The 19,670-nt window shown below is 44.0% G+C and overlaps 1 protein-coding gene across 5 annotated transcripts in view; it reads right to left on the bottom strand.

The window, feature by feature from the left end:
• STXBP5 (syntaxin binding protein 5) overlaps positions 1-19,670 on the bottom strand; it is a 1,242,391-nt gene that overhangs the window by 133,682 nt on the left and 1,089,039 nt on the right. For all 5 annotated transcript variants that reach the window (XM_086927454.1, XM_086927457.1, XM_086927456.1 and 2 more), the window contains one exon: positions 10,190-10,429. In XM_086927454.1, coding sequence (XP_086783580.1) covers positions 10,190-10,429 — 240 coding nt within the window. The remainder of the gene's footprint in view (positions 1-10,189; positions 10,430-19,670) is intronic.

Genomic DNA, 19,670 nt, shown 5'->3' with positions numbered 1-19,670 from the left:
AGGGCCGGGGGGGGCTGCTTGGTGCGGGGAGCTGGGGAACCTTGGACTACAACATGCTCCCTATTTCTTCTCTTTCCAAGTGCCTGTGACTTCTGTTAGCAAGCAATGGACTATTTTTGGGGGTTGGGGACTCTAGGTTGGGGTTAGGGAGGGGGAAAACGGGTGTGCTACAGAACAGGATGCTGCGGCAAGGGTTTGACGCAGGGTGACTTAGAGCAGCACAAGCAGAAGACCCACAAGCATGTGATGCGATTGAGGTCACACAGACAAAGCAGATAGGTAACACTACGGTCTCATGTTACACTCCACACTTCAAGTAGTCACCCTCAATGTGAAGGGGCTTAACAACCCTATTAAACAAAAATCCCTACTGTCCTATCTGGAGAACCTGGGGGCAGATGTGTGCATCATTCAAGAGACCCATCTCCTCCCAAAAGATTGGCATCGGATGAAGTCCAGGGCTTTTCCCCAACAATTATTTTCTTCCACGACAGACAAAAAAGAGGGAGTGGCCATATTAACCGCCAAGCGTTTTGTGTGAACAGTAGGGGATAAAGTGGCGGAAGTTAAAGGCTGCCTCTTGGCCTATAAGCTATGGATGGGGGATCGCCCCTCATGTTGGGATCTAATTATGCACACAACTTGGGACAGGAGACATTTCTGACAGTGACTCTCACCGAGGTCCTGAGCTCGCAAGAGCGGCGGTTATTGGTGGGTGAGGACCTAAACGTAGTCATGGATATCACATTAGATAGATCCAGTCACTGATACACCCAAACAGGAGCATTGTCTAATGCAGGGAAGAATTGGCTACAAACAAGAGGACTGGTGGACATCTGGCGGGTGGCTCACCGACAAGCTTCTCAATTTTCTTTATATTCACATGCACACCATACTTATGCTCGACTGGACTACCTGTTAGGCACGACCGAACTGAAGGACTTAGTGGACGAGGTAGACATCATCCCAGCAGCACTCTCGGATCATGAAGCGGTGACGGTGACTATTAGGGTACCCCCGATACATAGACAGAAGGGGGGTTGGTGACTTTGGGAAAACATGTTGCAGGGTGCATGACGGGACAGGCAAGCCTAGGGTTTGGCGCCAACTGAAGGCGGCAAGGGCCCAACTGGCAGGGCTCGATTTGGATAGGACTGAATACGCGGCCCTCCAACTCAAGCACTCCTACTATATCAGGGGAGACAATATGGGGCGTATGTTGGCGAGTAAACTTAGGGCCCGCAACCAGCAGACAAAGGTGCAGTCTCTCCAGAATGCTAAAGGGGAGGTAGTAGAAAGAGACGCCGAGATTGCAAAGGCTTTTCAGGAAGTTTACTCTGCCCTCTACCAGAGGGATACGCATCCAGGCCCCAACATAGATTCTTACCTACAAGGAGCGAGCAAACAAGACAGCACTAAGGAAAGGGCGGAAGCCTTGGAGACACAGATTCGGACAGAGGAAGTTATAGGGGCGATTTCTCGCCTCAAGCTCTTGAAATCGCCAGGTCCGGATGGTTTTTTGGTGTGTTTTTATAAATTAATTTACCAGCTTTTAGCCCCGGTCTTCACGCAGCTTTTCAACTCCTTCACTGGACCTGGGACAATCCCTCCTGATATGCTGGCAGCCTCTATTGTGGTGCTACCCATGCCTGGGAAAGATAAAACCCTTTGTGGCTACTTACGCCGGGTGTCCCTCCTCAATATTGACCTGAAGCTGTTTACAGGGGTTTTAGCGGCCAGGCTGGGCCCACTGTTGCCGGGCATCATCAAACCGGATCAGTCCGGATTCATTCACAACCGGCAGAGTAGTGACAACACCAAACGCATTCTTCATCTTGTTGACAAAGCCCACCGCACTAATATGGATGCCCTTCTGTTGTCGGTAGATGCCGAAAAGGCATTTGACAGGGTGGATTGGGATTTTCTGGATAAGACTTTAACTCACTTCGGCCTAGGAGACCGGTACAGAGCCTGGGTGGCGAGTTGTTACAGTGCACCCACAGCGACAATTAGGGTGCATGGGATAGCGTCTAGTCCTCCTGAGATTGTGTGGCATGAGGCAAGGGCGCCCGCTATCGCCCCTTCTCTTCGCGCTATATATTGAACCACTGTCGCAGAAGATGCAGGATAAACCGTATATTCCGGGCTTCCCTTTGGTGGTGAAAGACATTCTGTGAGCCTCTATGCAGATGATATCATTGCGATCCTAGAGACTCTGGAGCGATCGGTGCCAGCATTTTTACAGGAACTGGAGTCCTTTGAACAGGTCTTTTGTTTTAGGGTAAATATAGGGGAGTCAATGATTCTCTGGCTGGGCCAGTGAGGGGGGGGGGGGCATCGGGCGTAGGAAGGGAACCCTATGTAGGGATACAGGCAAGGGAATCAATCCCACATCTGGGGCTTGAACTGCCTCCGTCCATACTACAGACAGCCATGCTAAACTACTCCAAACTACTAGCTCAGGTCAAGAGGGAACTACAGCACTGGAAACATTACTAGCTGTCGCTGCTGGGATTGGTCGCAACGATCAATCGCGCCCCCGCCTGCGAAGGGACTTGAGCTATAGGCAACCAGAAGAGGGAGGACTGAGGATTCTGCATATGTTGGATTACTTTAGAGCGGCACAATTAAGATACTTAGTAGAGTGGAGTTGACCGGAGTCTGAAAAGAGGTGGCTGTTTCAGGACAAAGCGCTGGCGAAACTCTCTCTGTGAAAAGTACCCTCCTTGAAGAGGACAGATAGGCAACTGAATCTACGGGGCTCACCCATAACGAACACCTTGCTGCAAGTATGGGATGGGGTGGCCACCAGACGAGGCTTAACATTCTTCCCCTCCCCCATGACTCCCTATTTGATAATTAGGAGTTTACTCCAGGGACAGAGGAAAGGGCGTTTGCGGAATGGCGTGAGATGGACTGCAAAGCGGCAGGGCACTTATTTGACCTGGGGGGGATACTTCCTTTTCCTAACGTACGACAAGTCTATGCCATTCTGGAATCAGAACGGTTCCAGTACCTCCAAATCCGCCACTGGCATCTCCAACCGGAGGTACAGCCAAACGGGAGTAAGACATTGACAAAAAACGAAAAGTGGCTGGTGACGAAACATACTGACAGGAAAATGATCTCTGAATTATATGACATGTTGCGCCCGCAGCCCCTCCGCAGTCCACTGCCGGCCAGAAGAGAAGCGCGAGCGAACTAGGGCGGGATCTTACAGAGAAGGAGTGGAGGGACTTATATTACAGGGCCAGCCATACGGCACGCAACACCGCCAGCAGGGAATCCGCTGTCAAGATCGCCAACTACTGGTACTTGACGTAGCTCCGATTGAACAAAGGGAATCCGGACTGCAGCCCGACTTGTTGGCGAGGATGCAGGGAGGAAGGAACACTAGTGCACTTGATATGGAACTGTAAGTACCTGACAGGTTACTGGACCAAGATACTAGATGATGTTGATCGACAATTCAAGACTGAAATACTGAGGTTCCCAGCCTATGTGGTACTGGGGCTGCATAAACCGTTGACCTATCCTTTGAAATCTAGAAGGGGGAAACAGAAAGAGCTGGCCTTAGGGGCAGCAACTCAGCATTTTTTATCACATCGGGGGGACACAGACACAACCGACATACACAGGGTGGTTGCATAGATTATGGTATATATTAGGGATGGAATGGATCCATGCTTCCCTCACTAACTCCGCGGAGGGATTCAAAGAAATTTGGCAGCCGCTAATGTCCCTATTGGCTAGCGAAATGAACAAAGTAACCTGCCTGAAGTATCTTCGCCTTCTCTAACTCATGGATACAGGTGGGACAAACGGGGCTCCCTGATTGGATCCCAGGTACTCGACCCCCTTATTGGCCAAAACTGAGATAGGCAATAAGCATACCAGTTCAAGGGAGGGAGGGGTGGGGTGGGTCGTTAATGTGCTTTTATTTTTCTGACATTGTTGAGTGGGGAAAACCTTGTGACACGCTGTAGCAGGGAACAATCTCATGGAAGTACCCTATGGACACTGAAAGGCATACACACAGACAAACCTTGCTGAAATGTATGCCCAAGAGGGAAGGAAACAGTGATTAAGTACAAGGTTGCAAAAAAAAAATCCAGAGGCTGGGGCATGCGTTGGTATATTGACTCTTTCCCTGTCTCATCTGACTGAGGGGCCCGTTGGCTACTGTTACATGTCGGGATATCCTGCCTCTATGAACTAGGGACTTCTGCTCTTTACCTGGAGGAAGTGGGTCTTACACGTCTTCCCTGTTTTGAGTTCTCATGGGTGATGTTAGGGGGGGTCCATTCGAGGTTTCGCCAGGGTCTTCACGTTTGGGGGCCAGGACGAGATTCCACAGCGACAGGTACTCCGTGTTTTCAGATGTATAGGGGTTTGAGGGGAGGCGGGAGGGGGAATTTGCTGTTTATACAGTTGTTCTTTATAATGCACGCACCACGATGTCCCATATGTCCACATTGTCCTCTGCACTACACCCCACCGATTGTTCATGACACACACACACAGCTAGTGGCGCTCTTCCTCAGGAGATCTCAATAATGTGTCCTGGAATGTACGGGGCTTGTTGAATAAGATTAAAAGAGGGGCTGTACTGCACCTGGCAAAACGTTACTCAGCCGATGTTTTGCTGTTGCAAGAAACTCACATGCTAGGCAACAAGGCCTCGTATCTTTCTTGCTGTGGATATGCCACAGTGTACCACTCCGGCTTCTCCAGGGGGCACGCGGTACAGCCATACTTATTCATCGCAGAGTCCCATTCAAAGTTACTCAGCACTGGTCCGACCCGGGTTGCCGCTTTACAGTAGTTTCTGGCACTCAGGCTGGGGAGCAGATCTCAATTGGGAGCATATACCCCCACCTTCTCTCGGTCAAAGGTTCATTGACAGACTAACGCAACTCTGGGGTAATTTCCCTGACAGCCTGACTATCCTCGGTGGGTAGTGGAATGACGTAATGGCTCCCCCGGATAGGTGGCGAGCATGACCTCCAACCACCCCTCCTTCTAGGTCTAAACTTAACATCTTGGCGCATACATTGGGTTGGGCGGACACATGGCGGGCTTTTCATCCCTCTGAGGCTGGATTTACATATGCATCATCCGTACACCCCACCCTCTCACGTCTAGATTACATGTTCCTCCTATGTAGCTACCTTCACAGGGTGTCACATACCTTCATTCTTCCAAGTGGCTTGTCCGATCACTCACCTATTCATCTCAAACTCCGCCTGTAGACCAGTCGTCCCTCATAGTTGGCACATGTCCCCTTGGTTGCTTAGAGATACCGGGTATCAGGAGATGCTCCATCGGGCCACGACAGATTATTTTGCTTTTAACACTGGGTCCACTCAATCCCAGATAATATGGGAAGCCTTTAAACCTACGATTCAGGGGGCCGATATCAGCTATCGTACTGGGGAAAAGCGGCGCAACCTGGCACAGATTGAAGACCTAGAAGATTGACAGCTTGCTCTCCAGACCTCATTAGTGGAGGGCTCCGAAGCGGTGCCCGTCGCAACCTGCTCCATGTCCAACAGCAGCTGCACCAGTTGCTCACGGACAATGCCGAAGAAGCCTGGCTGGCAACTCAGCACAGGATATATCAATGGGGTGATAAATCTAGTCAGATGCTTCACAGTCTACGTCAAGCAAGGGCCTCCCTGACGCAAGTCCCCTTATTGAGGTCCCCTGCTGGCGACATGTGCGCCTCCCCGGGGGCAGTGGTGCAGGCCTTTGCCGCTTTTTATGCTGCCCTATACAGTGATCGTGAGGGATTCGCTGAACCGCTTATAGCCGCTTTTCTTGTAGATATCCCTCCAAAGCGCCTCTCTGATGAGCATCGAGATGTTCTCGACAAGCCCATTTCTTTGGAGGAGCTGCAGGCGGCCCTCACCAATACACACCCGGGTAGTGCACTGGGCCCCAATGGGTTCCCCTGCGATTTTTTGCGCCTCCATATGGGGACCATCGGTCCCCACCTTCTTGGTGCATTGCACCAGGCGTTGAAGCAGGAGATCTTGCCTCCGGACTGGCTCCATGCCCAGTCTCATACCGCCCCATATCCCTATTAAACTTCGAGCCGAAATTACTGGGGAAGGTGTTAGCTGATCGCCTCCGCACCTGCATTCTAGACCTCGTTCACCCAGACCAGTCTGGCTTTATGCCGCAATGCTCCACCAGGCATAACATAAGGCGCGCGAACAATGCTTTTGCCAAGGCCCACTGTCTGGGACGCCCTGCGGCTGTCCTGCTAGCTCACATCGACAAGGCATTCGACTCCTTGAGTTGGACTTATCTTTTTAAACTTTTGGAGACTGTCAAGCTGGGGCCCCGGTTTCGCACCTATGTCAAATTGTTGTATACAGATTTTACAGCCTTGATTCGTATGGCCAACTACCGTTATGCCTACTTCCCCATCTGCAGGGGGACCAGGCAGGGTTGCCCCCTCTCTCCGCTCCTTTTTGCTTTAGCGATAGAGCCATTGGCTGCATGGGTACGCTTGGATGCGGTTTATCAGGGACTGGTCTGGTCACCTGAGTGCTCGGATCGGATAGAACTCTACGCTGATGACGCGTTATTCTCTTTTTCGATCCTTGGGTCACCGGTCAGAAGGTGCTTCAGATCTTGCGGTTGTTCGGTGAAACGACAGGACTACATGCCAACCCGTCCAAGTCGATCATTTTCCCTATATGCGGCGCACAGGGGAGTCAAACCTGGACGAGGGGTTTAAATACCTCGGTGTCCATATCACTAGATTTCCCACCATGGTATGGCATCGTGCAACATAGCCCCCTTGCTTTCGGCGGTACGTGAGGAGACAACGGTATGGTCCCACCTTCCCTTATCCTTATCGGCCGGTCCGCTATTTTCAAAATGGTGTCCCTGCCGTGCTTGCTTTATAAGCTGCAGAATTTCCCATATCCTATGCCTCAGTCGTGATTTTTCAAATCAATGTGCTCCTAAATAGATTCTGGGGGGGAGGGGCGATCCGGGTGGCTCTAGCGACCTGAATCCAATCCACCTATTGTGGTGGCATTGCAGCAGCGGACGTACAGGCGTATTATTGGGTGTCTCAGCTCTTAGTCATCAATGAATGGTGGTACAACCCTCCGGCTGATCCGGCCTTTTGGTAGAGCGGCTCTTCCTGGCGGACTATCCACTATTGGATCTCTTATACAGTAACTCATCCCTGGAGGTTCTTCCCCCGGCCTGCCGTACGGTAATTCAGGTCTGAAGATGTGTATCCCGGTCCATAGGCTGGTGGGGTATGCTGACAGGCATGACTCCCCTTTGGCGAGGCACGCACCTCCGGCCCGTCTCCACTCTAACTGGATTCCATAGATGAGATACTATAGGAATATCTACATTAGGAGACGTGATGTGTGGGCCAACACTTAAATCCTTTCAGAGGCTGCAGGAGGAGTTTACCTACACAAGTCCCAGTTCCATAAGTATCTTCAGCTCCGCCATGCCCTGTCCCCCCTGATAAAGCACCTTAAGTCCTCACCCGATTTCAACCCACTAGTGGGCAGACTGTTAATGGGTGATATGGAGGACACAAAATCTGCCAACTTTATCAAACTCTGACAATATACTCCAAGACAAACGTACACCGGACTAGGGCAGCGTGGGAGGCAGATTTACCGCCCTCACTGACGATGACTTGACTGAGGCCCTTGCCAGCCCCAGGTATGCTGCTGTCACCTCTAGGTACAGGTTGATTCAGTTCAAGTATCTTCACAGAGTATATTACACCCGCCTTCGCCTTTGGAAGATGAGGGCTATTCAGTCCCCTACTTGCCCCCATTGTAATTCAGACTATGGGTCCTTCCTCCGCACAGTCTGTATCTGCACTGCACTACAACACTTTTGGTCGTGTGTGTTGTCCTGTCCGGGGCGGTGTTATGCTGGGACCTCCCGGCGGATCCTCAACTAATACTTCTTCATAGCATGGAAGACATCAGGGAAAACAGATATAAGAGGCACCTTCTATTCCTAGGCCTCACCTTAGCCAAGCGCGACATTTCACAGCATTGGAAGTCTTCCTCTCGCTCCAGGGTGGTGGCTTGGAAAACAGCCCTAGATAAATGTATGTTGGCTGAAGTGGCGGTGTTTCAGGCAAGGGGTTGCCCGCAGAAACATGGGAAGATTTGGACCAAGTGGGCTAAATACCGGGGTATTGACCTATCCATCCTTTCACAGCCAGCGAATCGAGACCCTATTGAAAGACTAATCATCAATGACTTCCCAATCTAATGTGCTTATTGGCTGTGGCTGTGGACCTACTTTTGTGATCGTGTATGTATTTATTGATCCATGTGGGAAGTGTGGTGCAGGGTTGGGGGGGAGGGGTGGGATGTTGGATCGAATGTTTAGCTGATCTTCTGGTGAGGTCCTCTCCGGTATCTTTTGTATTTACATTACGTCATTTGTTTGTAAGTCTCTTACTTGAGTTCGCCCACTGGGTGTTATAAACTCAATAAAATTTGTTGTTAAAAAAAAAAGGTTGCAAAAAAATAAGCTCAAAAAGCCTCACAGCTCAGACCTCATCAAACTACTTAGATATCTAGAAATACAAATGGACACAGCAGATAAAATAAATTAAACTCTAAATCTTTATAATAAAAATCTAATCAACTCAATCCTAAAAAGAAGGCTGTATTCTGACCTCTTCCCACTTCCTCTATTCCAACTGACGTACAATGGTTGGAAACAAGAAAGAACAAAATCTCCCCAATAACACAATTCAAATTATGGCACTACACAAAACATTCTCTGTGTAGGTCTCAAACTATGAAATGCTGGAATTGCTGCAAACTTACAGGCTCCCTCGACCACATGCCCTTTCAATTGTAAAATGCTCAATCCTTCTGGTAAGAAATAAAGAATACTATCAATAAACAAATTCATACTAATATTACTTAAACCACACCAAAATAGTATTGGGCCCATTAATCTTTACACTTACGCTAGAGTTGAACTCCCCGGACCTTTAGCTCTTAGATCTCTTCTTAACCATAGGAATCAAAAATATAATTGTGAATAGAAATCTTATTAACAGCTGTCATATCATTCTTAGAGGGAATGCTAAACCAGAAGTGCTGATAACAATGTATTTAATCAAAGCCAAAATATCCGCAGCTCGCAGACAGTGGAAAAAAATTGGAAACGTCTATGCAAAAATGTAAAACTCCATGAGTTAATCGTCAAAATATGAGGCAGATACCTTAATTCCATGATCTACCCATAGTATAACTGTTACATATTACGTACACCACTAGTATGACATTTAATCATGCACTAACAGCCATTTTGAAAACCCAATTTGGCAATATCCTCGCCACATTACTATATACGTCCTTTAAACAACAACTGCTTTTACTTTGTTTCTCTACCGGAGCTCCGGTGGAGAAGTGTGGCTCACTGGTTAGAGGAGGCAGACCTGGAAGCAGAGGTCAGCCCGGGACCAGGGTTCAATTCCCGGCTCGGCGGGGTCTTGAGTCCTAAAATGTCCATGGACTCGACAATTCTCGCTCCGGTGCCTACTCGATTCACGGGTTCACACTCTGCGACTCTGGGCAATAGCTTGCTTAATCTCCACAACGGCCCCTCGCGGCGGGATGCCTGGCTTTCACCTTGCGGATACCTTGCCGAGGTTATCTCACAGGGGAATACCAGGATGGGTTCCCTAAGCAAGCGCTTAGAAACCGCTCGGTGATTTGCGCTATATAAATTCCTGTACATTTACATTTACTCTCTCCTTCCTTTAATCCTCATAACCTCTCAACTCCTGTTTCCATATAGCTTTCCCTACCATTGAGTAGGACACAAAATCTGCCAACTTTATCAAACTCTGACAAAACACTCCAAGACAAACGTACACCGGACTAGGGCAGCGTGGGAGGCAGATTTACCGCCCTCACTGACGATGACTTGACTGAGGCCCATATAGCTTGCCCTACTATTGAGCAGAAATTCTCAGGTGCATATAAGTATTTACCATTTCAAAATTTAGAACACAAACTGTAATATTGCATGCATTGCAACCTCATGTATGTTCTAATTGATTATTTTTTCCTTCGAAATCACAATAAAAATGTTAAAACTGTACAAGAACTTAATTTCAATAACACACATTTGTAATATTTATATCTTAAGAGACAATGCATACCACTAGGAGAAACAATAACTGGTTGGTCGAGTCTTTGCTCTCCAGCAGGTGGTAAGTTCAGCACGATGACTAAAACAGTGCCCAGTGTCGTTCCCACCCATAAGCATGGTGATGTTGATGTATCTGGTTTCCGAGTGAAAGTCTCACAGAAGTGCAGAGCTGATATCGCTTCCCGCGATTCCTTGTCAATGCTGGTTACACTGGAACTTCGCGATCGGCTGAAAGAGTTGTCTCGGACATCTAAAGAAATGTCAAATTAAGTGTGAGCACCAACAACAAAAAGAAAAGACTAATTTTTTCTCTTTTTTTTAAATGAACCACTCTTTAAAATATTTTTAAACTTAAATTCAGCAGCAGCTCCATAGCTGTAGGAATATTGTTTATTGCCATTTTTGTTACATATACACACTTCAATTTACAAAATGTCTCAGTTCTCATTATAGTTCTACATATGTATGTAGTTTTACAATGTTTACATTTCTTCTATTAATGACAACAATGAAAAGTTGGCATTAGATGTGATGAGACCAGAGTTGAGGTGTGTACATTGCATCACAATGTAAAAATATAAGAATTTTCTTTAAAAACCACAAAATACTCCAAAATTTTATATTTTTCAAACTGTACGAGATCAGTAATATTTCACCTCTACAGAAAATGTATTTTAAACTAAGCTTTGTGAAACAAAAATATTCACTTAAAATAATCAAAACTGAAAATAATAAAGTTGGTTGGCCACCCTGGCAGGATAAGTAATAGAGTAAATGCAAAATCTGGTCCATCAATGAATCTCAAGAAATCATCTGCAATACGAAATAAGTAAATGTGCTACAATGTAAAAACCAGTGGTGCTGCACTTATGCTTAATATCAAACAAACCTATCTGTGAAGACACATAACATTGAAAATGTTCAAACTGATCATGGTCTTAATTTTGTATTTGAAACCAACTTGATGTGCATAACACCATTAATTTCTTACATCTCTTTTCCCAATCCATTTCACATTAACAACACAATAAACAGCATTTTTTTATAGGGATTGGACAGTCCTCTAAAATGCCTCTCCAAGTATCCTGACATGAACGCAGCTGTTTTAACCCCTTTTTTAAAATCACGCAGACAAGCAACATATCAAACCTTGTCTCTGTATAGTTGACATGGTCATTTCTCCCTCATACTTTACAACGGAGGGGCACCAATGCTCCTAAAATCACTGTTCTTTTTTCTATCTCTTCTTCCATCTCTGCTTTGTACAGAGTTTACTGCCTCACTCCTTCTGCCATATTTGCTTTGTCACCATGTATGCATCAATGAACGTATGTAGCGTTGACGTTAAGCAGGTCCCAGTGAGATAGACAGGGAAGAGGGCGTTACGTTTGGGTCGCATACTACCTGCCAAAAGACATTTCGCCACTTGCACTGTACCAGATAAACAAACAACATAGAAGAGGCAGGTGGTGAAATGCCAGCGCCAATGTTTTACTGAGGACTGTTAGCTGGATCTTTGGCTTTATTCTTCTGAGATACTCATTCAGATTAATCTAGTTAAGTGAATAATTGGAGCTACTTTCATTGCAATACCTTAGTTCCACTTAATATGCCTGTTTCAGTGATTCAAAATATTCATTTACCAACTCACATACGCACAAGAACAACTTCTCTCCTTCAGAAGTCTGCCAACACCCTGTAATGGTACCACTACTCTGGCTTTTTCCTCACATGCTTCAACAGTACAATTCACATTACTCACAACATGTTGAGATATTCTCAACTATCCCTTACTTTCTGATCTACTGATTCCCTACAGATATAAACTTCTTTTGAGAAGTAGAAAACATTCCTCTGTGAAACGATTCTTAACTTCTTGAATAATCCCCAAAACATCTTTTTTCCACTGTACACAATTTCCTTCCACTCCAACTTAAACCCCTCCCTTGAAGACAGGGTTTACAACATTTAGACTGATACTTACTCTTAGTTCAAGTCTTCTCTCTGCCCCTTTCCATCCTTACAATATGTTCCCCACAGAAGTAAAGGCTTCCATTCTCTTGCAAAACAGATGAGTTTCTACATTTGGCTATGTTGCTATTTCTGACTGTATAGCTAAAACTGCGTAGACATTCTGACAAATCATATCACTCATATTGTAAGTTGTTGTTCCTGTTCTTTAGGTTTGGTACCAACTGTTTTTACAAAGGCAATTCACAACAGATTGGAAATCTACAACCTAAGCCAACTGCTAGTCTCCCAAGACTTCTCATGATTCTGCATTTAAACAGATGTTTCTCCATTTTCCAAAAATACTTTATTTTAAACACATCACTTACATCTGCCAATGAAGAGTCTGTCCTAGTCATGGCATACAGATTATCAGGGGACCAAATTAGGATCTTTGTGTTGGTTAATTACACATACCTCTCCATTATAACTGAAACCTAGTTTACTCTATCCATTTTGCACTACTACCCCTGCCGCACATTTTCACAAATGGATATTTTATCAAACACCTTGATAATAAATCAGGGACAGTACCATCTATAAAGATCTTGAATGAAACATTTTCCCTTATATTTGTGCTGCCCTAAGATCATCCTCTAATGTGTCCCTCCTTGGGCGTGTAACACAATACTAGACTCATTGCCTGACTTTCTAAACTCTTAGGACTCTTCAGTTGATTAAATACTGATACTATATGCCAATCCTTCGGATGGAGTCTCCTAACTCTCAGATAGCTTTTAAGTTGACTACTGTTACCTTTTCTTTGTCCTGATAATCGCTCTACTGACCCTCCTAACTTAACACAACAAATGCTACTGTCGTGACATTATCGCTCAGGAAATGTCACTATCGATCTGACATTATACTCTGCCATTGGATCGATTAGATTTGTCACTATGAATATTTTACTCAATATCTACCTAGCAAGGCTTTAGACCTGAAGCTAAATAATTTTTACCAACTTTAAGGAACCTTTTTCTTCAAAATTCACTGACCTCCCTCCTCCACCTTGTGAAGTCCTCACCAATGTCATTCACATAATTTGCCTGGTCAATACTAAGAAACATGGTGCCATGTTAACTCCTAAAGTTTGGTTCTAGGCACTCTGAAGCTGGAACGTTTGGTCTTTTATCTATAACTAAAACATTCTCATCAAGTAATTTGCCAGTGATACCCCAAATGTTGGTTAAGGTATGGCATCTCTCAATAAATCCCACCAAACTACAAAAAAACCCCTCTCTGAAAAAATTGTCACACATTTATCAAATTCGAAAAACTCTTCTCTGCTATGGAAAACATCCTCCTACTGAATCGTGTGCAAACTAGGTAGGATTTTCAGCATGCGGGAAAGACATTTCCTCTTTGTCTGTCCCAACCTCACACTCAGTGTTTGTCTTTTTAATCTTTTCCAATTATTGAGAGTGAAGGCGGGAGCCCACTAATAAAAATGTCAATTTACAAACATTACGTCTCGACAATGACATTGCTTCTTCATAGGCATGAAACTGTGGTGACAATCTGAAAAGCACATCGTGCATTATGTAAATTCTTCCTAGTTTTCACAGTAATCTATTTTACCTATTACATTTTTTTCACACCTTAGCCAATTCTGCATCTATGCTGGACACTCCCATATTTTGCATTAGACTTCTGACACTTAGAACAATGTGTATATTTGTAGGCCTCGTGATTACTTTAAATGAGTTTCTGTCAATTTTTCTACTCTAAGAGACTGGATGCTTCAGAGCGGTTTTAAACGTTATGATTCTAAAGCATAAGATTATTATTTTTTTTTTTTTTAATCTTAATCAAATCTTTCTCAAATTCCTACACTCCTTAGCTTTGTGGACAGCATATAATCCCCACTAAAACAGTCAAAATATTAGGCATCTTCCTAAAAGGACACTTATTTATGAACTTCAAAAACTAGTGCTGAATATCTTATTCCACTTACTTTGAGTGAAGTACTTACTCCTCATTAGTCAACCTAATCTTCATTGTACTGCACTCATCTCCTTGATAATGTCTTTTTATCACTTATTTTATAGGTTTTTTTTAAGCTCTATGTATGCTAAGGCTTTTTTTAGTGCTAAACAGTACATGGTCAAAAGCTAGAGAACAGAGAGAAATAGTTTGGGAGTTAACAGAGTCAATGATCAAAAAGCCAAGTATTTAAAGGGCGTCTAAAGCAAAGCAAGTGAGGTGCCAAATAAATAACTCCTCGAAGGGTATTCTAATTCCCCACAGCGGCAATTGGGAATGCACTCCCTAAGGAGACTGTGTGAGCTTTTGAAATATCAACCAGCAAAAGTGGCTGATCAGAGATTTTACAACAGAAATGTTTTTGATAAGATGGGCCGACAGGCATATAAGACTCCTTTGTTTATAAAAGTTATTGTTTCAAAAAGGATCTAATTCTAAATGGCAAACAGTGCATGGATATCAACACAGACACAAAATGGGCACGTCTAGGGATGATGTATATCAAGTGTGTTGCGGCATTCCTTTCCAACTGCTGTTGATTTAGTACTTTCTCTGGAACTGCCACAAAGATAACATTACCGTCATCTAGACTGGACAAAGCTAGTTTACAGCAGGAATGTGAAGGGTGGATGGAATAAATATAAAACATTTCATAATAGCCCCAGCTACTAGAAGCAAATCTCAGGGACTCAGGTTACATGGGCTTCTAAGAAAAGAGTATTGTCTACATAGATTCCTGAGTATATTCTTGTATTGCAAACTACTTTATAGGGATTAAGAGCAGGGGCCATGGTCTACAGCCACCAAGATACATCCCAATTATATGGCGGAAGGAAGGGAGAAGTGAAATCTCAGTTTTTGAACACTTTCAACACAAAACGTTTACTGATTGATGAAAGCCCTCACTCACCAACCTAGTTGGTGACATGCTATATCATCAGGCCCCACCAGGAAGGCCGAATGCCCCCCTGGTGTGCTTCAATGCCAGAAGTACTACAGAGCGGGTTTGTGTGATTGTGTGGTGGTTTAAAAATGTCTAGATTGGCCAACTAATAGAATTATTTTTGGACTCAATCAGACACGAATAAAAACAAAGGGATGTACCTCGCACAGTGGGATATAGCTAATCTATTCAGCTCATAGATCCCTTACTTTGGTTTTATTTGTGTCTGATTGGCCAACTAATACAATTATTTTTGGATACAACCAAGACATTTTTAAACCACCACACAATCACACAAACCCGCTCCGCAGTAATTCTGGCGTTGAAGCACACCAGGGGGGCATTCGGCCTTCCTGGTGGGGCCCGATGATGAAGCATGTCCCCAACTAGGTTTGTGAGTGAGGGCTTTCTAAAGATGAAAGTTTGATTCTTCATGCTTGCTCTTCTTCTGAGAAGGCACACTCTTTCGCTGTTCTGACTATATGAGCTGGGGGACCAATAGTGCTCCTTAGATTCCCTCTCTCTCCTGTTGATATTTGAGAATTCAATCTAGACAGAGGAAAACATCAGCTGCAAGTAGTCCATATGTACATAAAATTTGGCTCCAAGCTAATGCAAAAAGACGGCAATAAGTGCTGAAACCTTCTCGAACGTCCGCCTGAAATGAATCTAGGTAATATTTTTTTTTCTGACAATATTTGAAGCTGATCCAAAGTTAATTTTCCAAAAGTCTGACCATATATGAGAGAAGTGAAATGGGCAGGAATGACTGGGATCACTGTAGTCCACAGAAGGTTTTTAAAGAAGAGGACTACCGATGGCCAATTTCCAACTAGAAAGAAAATTCTATGTAAAACAGAGCAATTAAAATGATTTTCATAAAAGTGTTTTTAATAGTAGTGATTTTGTTAAGCTTGTGGATATAATGGCCAATGAAGAACTCGAAGGATGGATATTTTTAATGGCTGCTACTAATTGCTCCAGATTAATAGATGAGAATGTACTCACAGAGCGGATATTTCCCAATAGAGGAGATGTCCAAGCGGGCAGAACAGGTTCCAGATAACTTCTTTAGTTATTGAGTCCCTCAAGTTAAGCATTTTAGTCATTGAAAAAAACTGCCATGTTACCACACAGCTGTGGTGAGGGCATCATTGTATGATTTGAAGCTTCTGGAGCTTGCAATTCTGAAACAATGTGAAATAGTTATTTTGTAAGGTAAGGGGAAACCAGACACTCTTAGTTACTTTGATCTTATGTTTAGAGGACGCAAACCCTATCTCAATTCAGTGTTGTAATCTCTATGCTACTATTGCTCAGGTATGAGGGCATTCAATTTGAGTTACTTAAGTTTGAGGTAGAACAGAATCATGGATTTCCTAATCTTTTAGAGCTACATTAATCACCTCAGCTGGAGAATTAAAAACCTTGACCTTCCTGATCGAGGACGACAGGCTCCCAGTCAGTTAATTTTTGGTGTACAGTGTAGAATGCTACATGATACGAGGGAAGCAGGGGGTCCAATGAGGCTAAACCTCACGACTCACAAATTGCTGCAAAGAAAATTCACAATAGGTGTAGGCTGCAAATTTGTGACTAAGGGCCTCGTGCATCAAACCAAAACTGGTCGCAAACGGGCAGATTAGCAGAATCTGCGCCTTTGCGACCAGTATTTTTGCATTTGGGAAGCATCATCCCAAATGCAAAAATCGCAACTTAAGGAATCGCTAAAATTGTGATTACTTAAATTGCGATTGCATTTAAGGAATCGCAAATTGCAATTCCTTAAATGCAACGCATTAAGCAAAAAATTATACTATTTCGCTATTAGGAATCGCAAATTACCATCCAACTAAAGTTGATGGTAATTTGCGATTGCTTTGAAAAATGGACTAAAGTGCATTTTTCAAAGCCACATTTTACACAAACACATGCCCTTGGGGTATGTGTGTGCACAACATGTGGAAAAAGGGGAATTTTAGGGGTTTAACATGGTATCCTTTTGGAACACTTGCACCCTTGAAATTGCATGCGCAATTTGGGAGTACCTCTGGAGTACTCGCAAATTGCGCATGCAATTCCCATTGATTACTTAGGGCCTCTAGGCCCATAGGAATGAATGGGAATCAATTCCTTAATTGCAAGTCGCAATTAAGGACTTTTAAGGAAACACATTTTTTTTTTTTTGCAAATCCTACAAGCATTGCATTTTGCCATTTCTAAATAGAGAATCGGTAGAATTAGTTATTTATAAATTGCAAAATGCGGGCTTGATGCATGTGCCCCATAGTTCTATAAGGCCACTCCCACAATGACTAAGGTCAACCTGTCAGTCTGTGGACTGAACGCGATGCAGATCTGGTCAGGTAACAATCATAGAGAAAGGAGGAAAACCCCTGAATCATTTATAAAAAACTCCAAAAATGCTAGATTTAAATATACTCATCCCACTAGGTCATAGGACATACAGGAGAAGTAAAAGAATCATACAGTTCCTACGAATTTAGTAGGACTGTGCAGATCAACAAAACTTCACAATATAGAGGCAGAGTCTACTCATAGCATCAGTAAATGTTGGTTTGGGTAGCTCATAGTACCACATCTACACTCCTAACCTTTCCTGAGTCATAGATGTTGTTCCTAACCTCGAACATGACCACTTCTCAAGGAAACAGATCTAACCCCTTCATTTGTTGCTTTGGCATGCACAAGGTATCACAAATAAAAGAGACGAAAATACATTTTTAAAAGTTTATTGAAAAGATCTAATCCTTGTAAATAAAACATGAGCTGTGATTATTAGGCAGACAAAACACATCATAGTTATAAGCATTATTAGAATGGTGAAAAACACAAACAATTCAACCATGGAATTTCTATTATTACTCCTATCTGTCAATAATACCTTTACACTGGCAAGAGCATATCGGGAGTACCCTTCTGCCAGACCTGTTGGAATGATCTAACCCCATATTTTGGTATTATGTGTCAGGAAGCATGCCAGATTGCATTAACAAATGCACCCAGACTGTTTATGCAAGCCTGCACCCCTCTCTTGCACAGTTAACTTCCTTCTCATCATTAAGGTCAGGGCCTGCAGAGCTGAATGTTAGTCACAGCTCACAGCAGCTTCCATGATAACTTCAGGACCGACTGGAAGTGAGAGGAATAATGGAATGGGTCAGGACAAAGTATAAAAAAAAAAAAGATATATGGTGCGAGAGATAGCAATATAAATACACTTTCGCTTGATTCAGTATCGGCTTTTGCATCGCTCCTATTACTCCTCAACACTGCAGCATAAGATTGGCAGAGCACTATCACCGGAGTGCATACGAGGTTGCCAGAATGAGGGCAAGTTCTTCCATATCCTGTGGGAATGTCCTAGGATAGCGCAATATTGGCGCAGAGTCACAGGGATAATGGTCGATGTAGTAGGTGCTGAAGTGCCGCTAGACGCAAAATGGCTTCTGCTTATAATTAAGGGGGAGGTGGGTCTGGCCCAAATATGTCACCATATGGCTTGTGCTGGAGGAGGGGATCGCGAAACACAATATTGCTAAGGGATGGGGGCGCCACGTCCCCCTTCAGTGGCAGCCTGGGAAAGGATATCGACTGGTGCCAGAGAGCAAAAGAAACGGTACATAAGAGCAGGGGTTGTATTAAGAAATGGGAAAAAGTGTGGGCCCCATGGCGTGCTTACAGGGGAGTGCTGGAAAGCCAAGTGGACATGAGTGGCCCCAGACGTTTAGAGAATAGTACCCTGTTAATGAGGCTCCTTTTAAATTGGCAAATAAAGTTTTATCTCATCCCGTCAAGTGTCTGCCTTACCTATGTAAAGAAATCTCCAATGTGCACGTTTTTGAAAATGTTAATATGCTGTCTACTGAGCGTGTTCAATAAAAAGAGTTTTAAAAAAAAAAGAGATATATGGGGATGGAGTGGTTGAAGACCTGAAAATAAATTTCACCTAGAAATGAAGACTTGGCAATGCAAATCCCTCAATAATCTTTGAAGCTACCATTCCTGGTCAGAGAGGAGTAGCTTTTTGATTGTAATTACTGGTGAGGTTGGATTTAATTTCACTATTTCAGAAATGCCACTTTTAGAAAGTGAAATAAGAGCCTTACAGGGGGTAAGGACAAATCCTGGGCACTCTGGTAGGCACCGTGGTGCGTGCGTGTATTTAATAAAGATTTGAATCCAGTGTTTGAACAAGATAGTTGTAAGGTTTATTTCAACAAATTATTTTCATCGTAGTAGTTTGTTGATCATAAATCAATGTATCCATAATCATATTTCAGTCATATGATCACATATCAAAGTTTCAATGTCTTTGTAAATTTACACATTCAAAGTCATCCCCGATGCATTTCGTGCAAGGCTGCACTTCTTCAGGGGGAATCTAAGAGGATAAAAGGAAACACTATGTAGTACGCTGATACAGGAGTCTAGAATACACACCATGCATTTAATGGTGAATAGGTGACAAAGGACAGGTGAAATCCGAGTGTAATTAACAATAATATCGAGGTGTGGGGTCATCACCAGACTG

Source organism: Lissotriton vulgaris, chromosome 6 (assembly GCF_964263255.1).
Source record: "Lissotriton vulgaris chromosome 6, aLisVul1.2, whole genome shotgun sequence".
Taxonomy (NCBI): domain Eukaryota; kingdom Metazoa; phylum Chordata; class Amphibia; order Caudata; family Salamandridae; genus Lissotriton; species Lissotriton vulgaris.
Note: the sequence above shows the minus strand (reverse complement) of the source record. Positions and strands in the feature narration are given on the sequence as shown.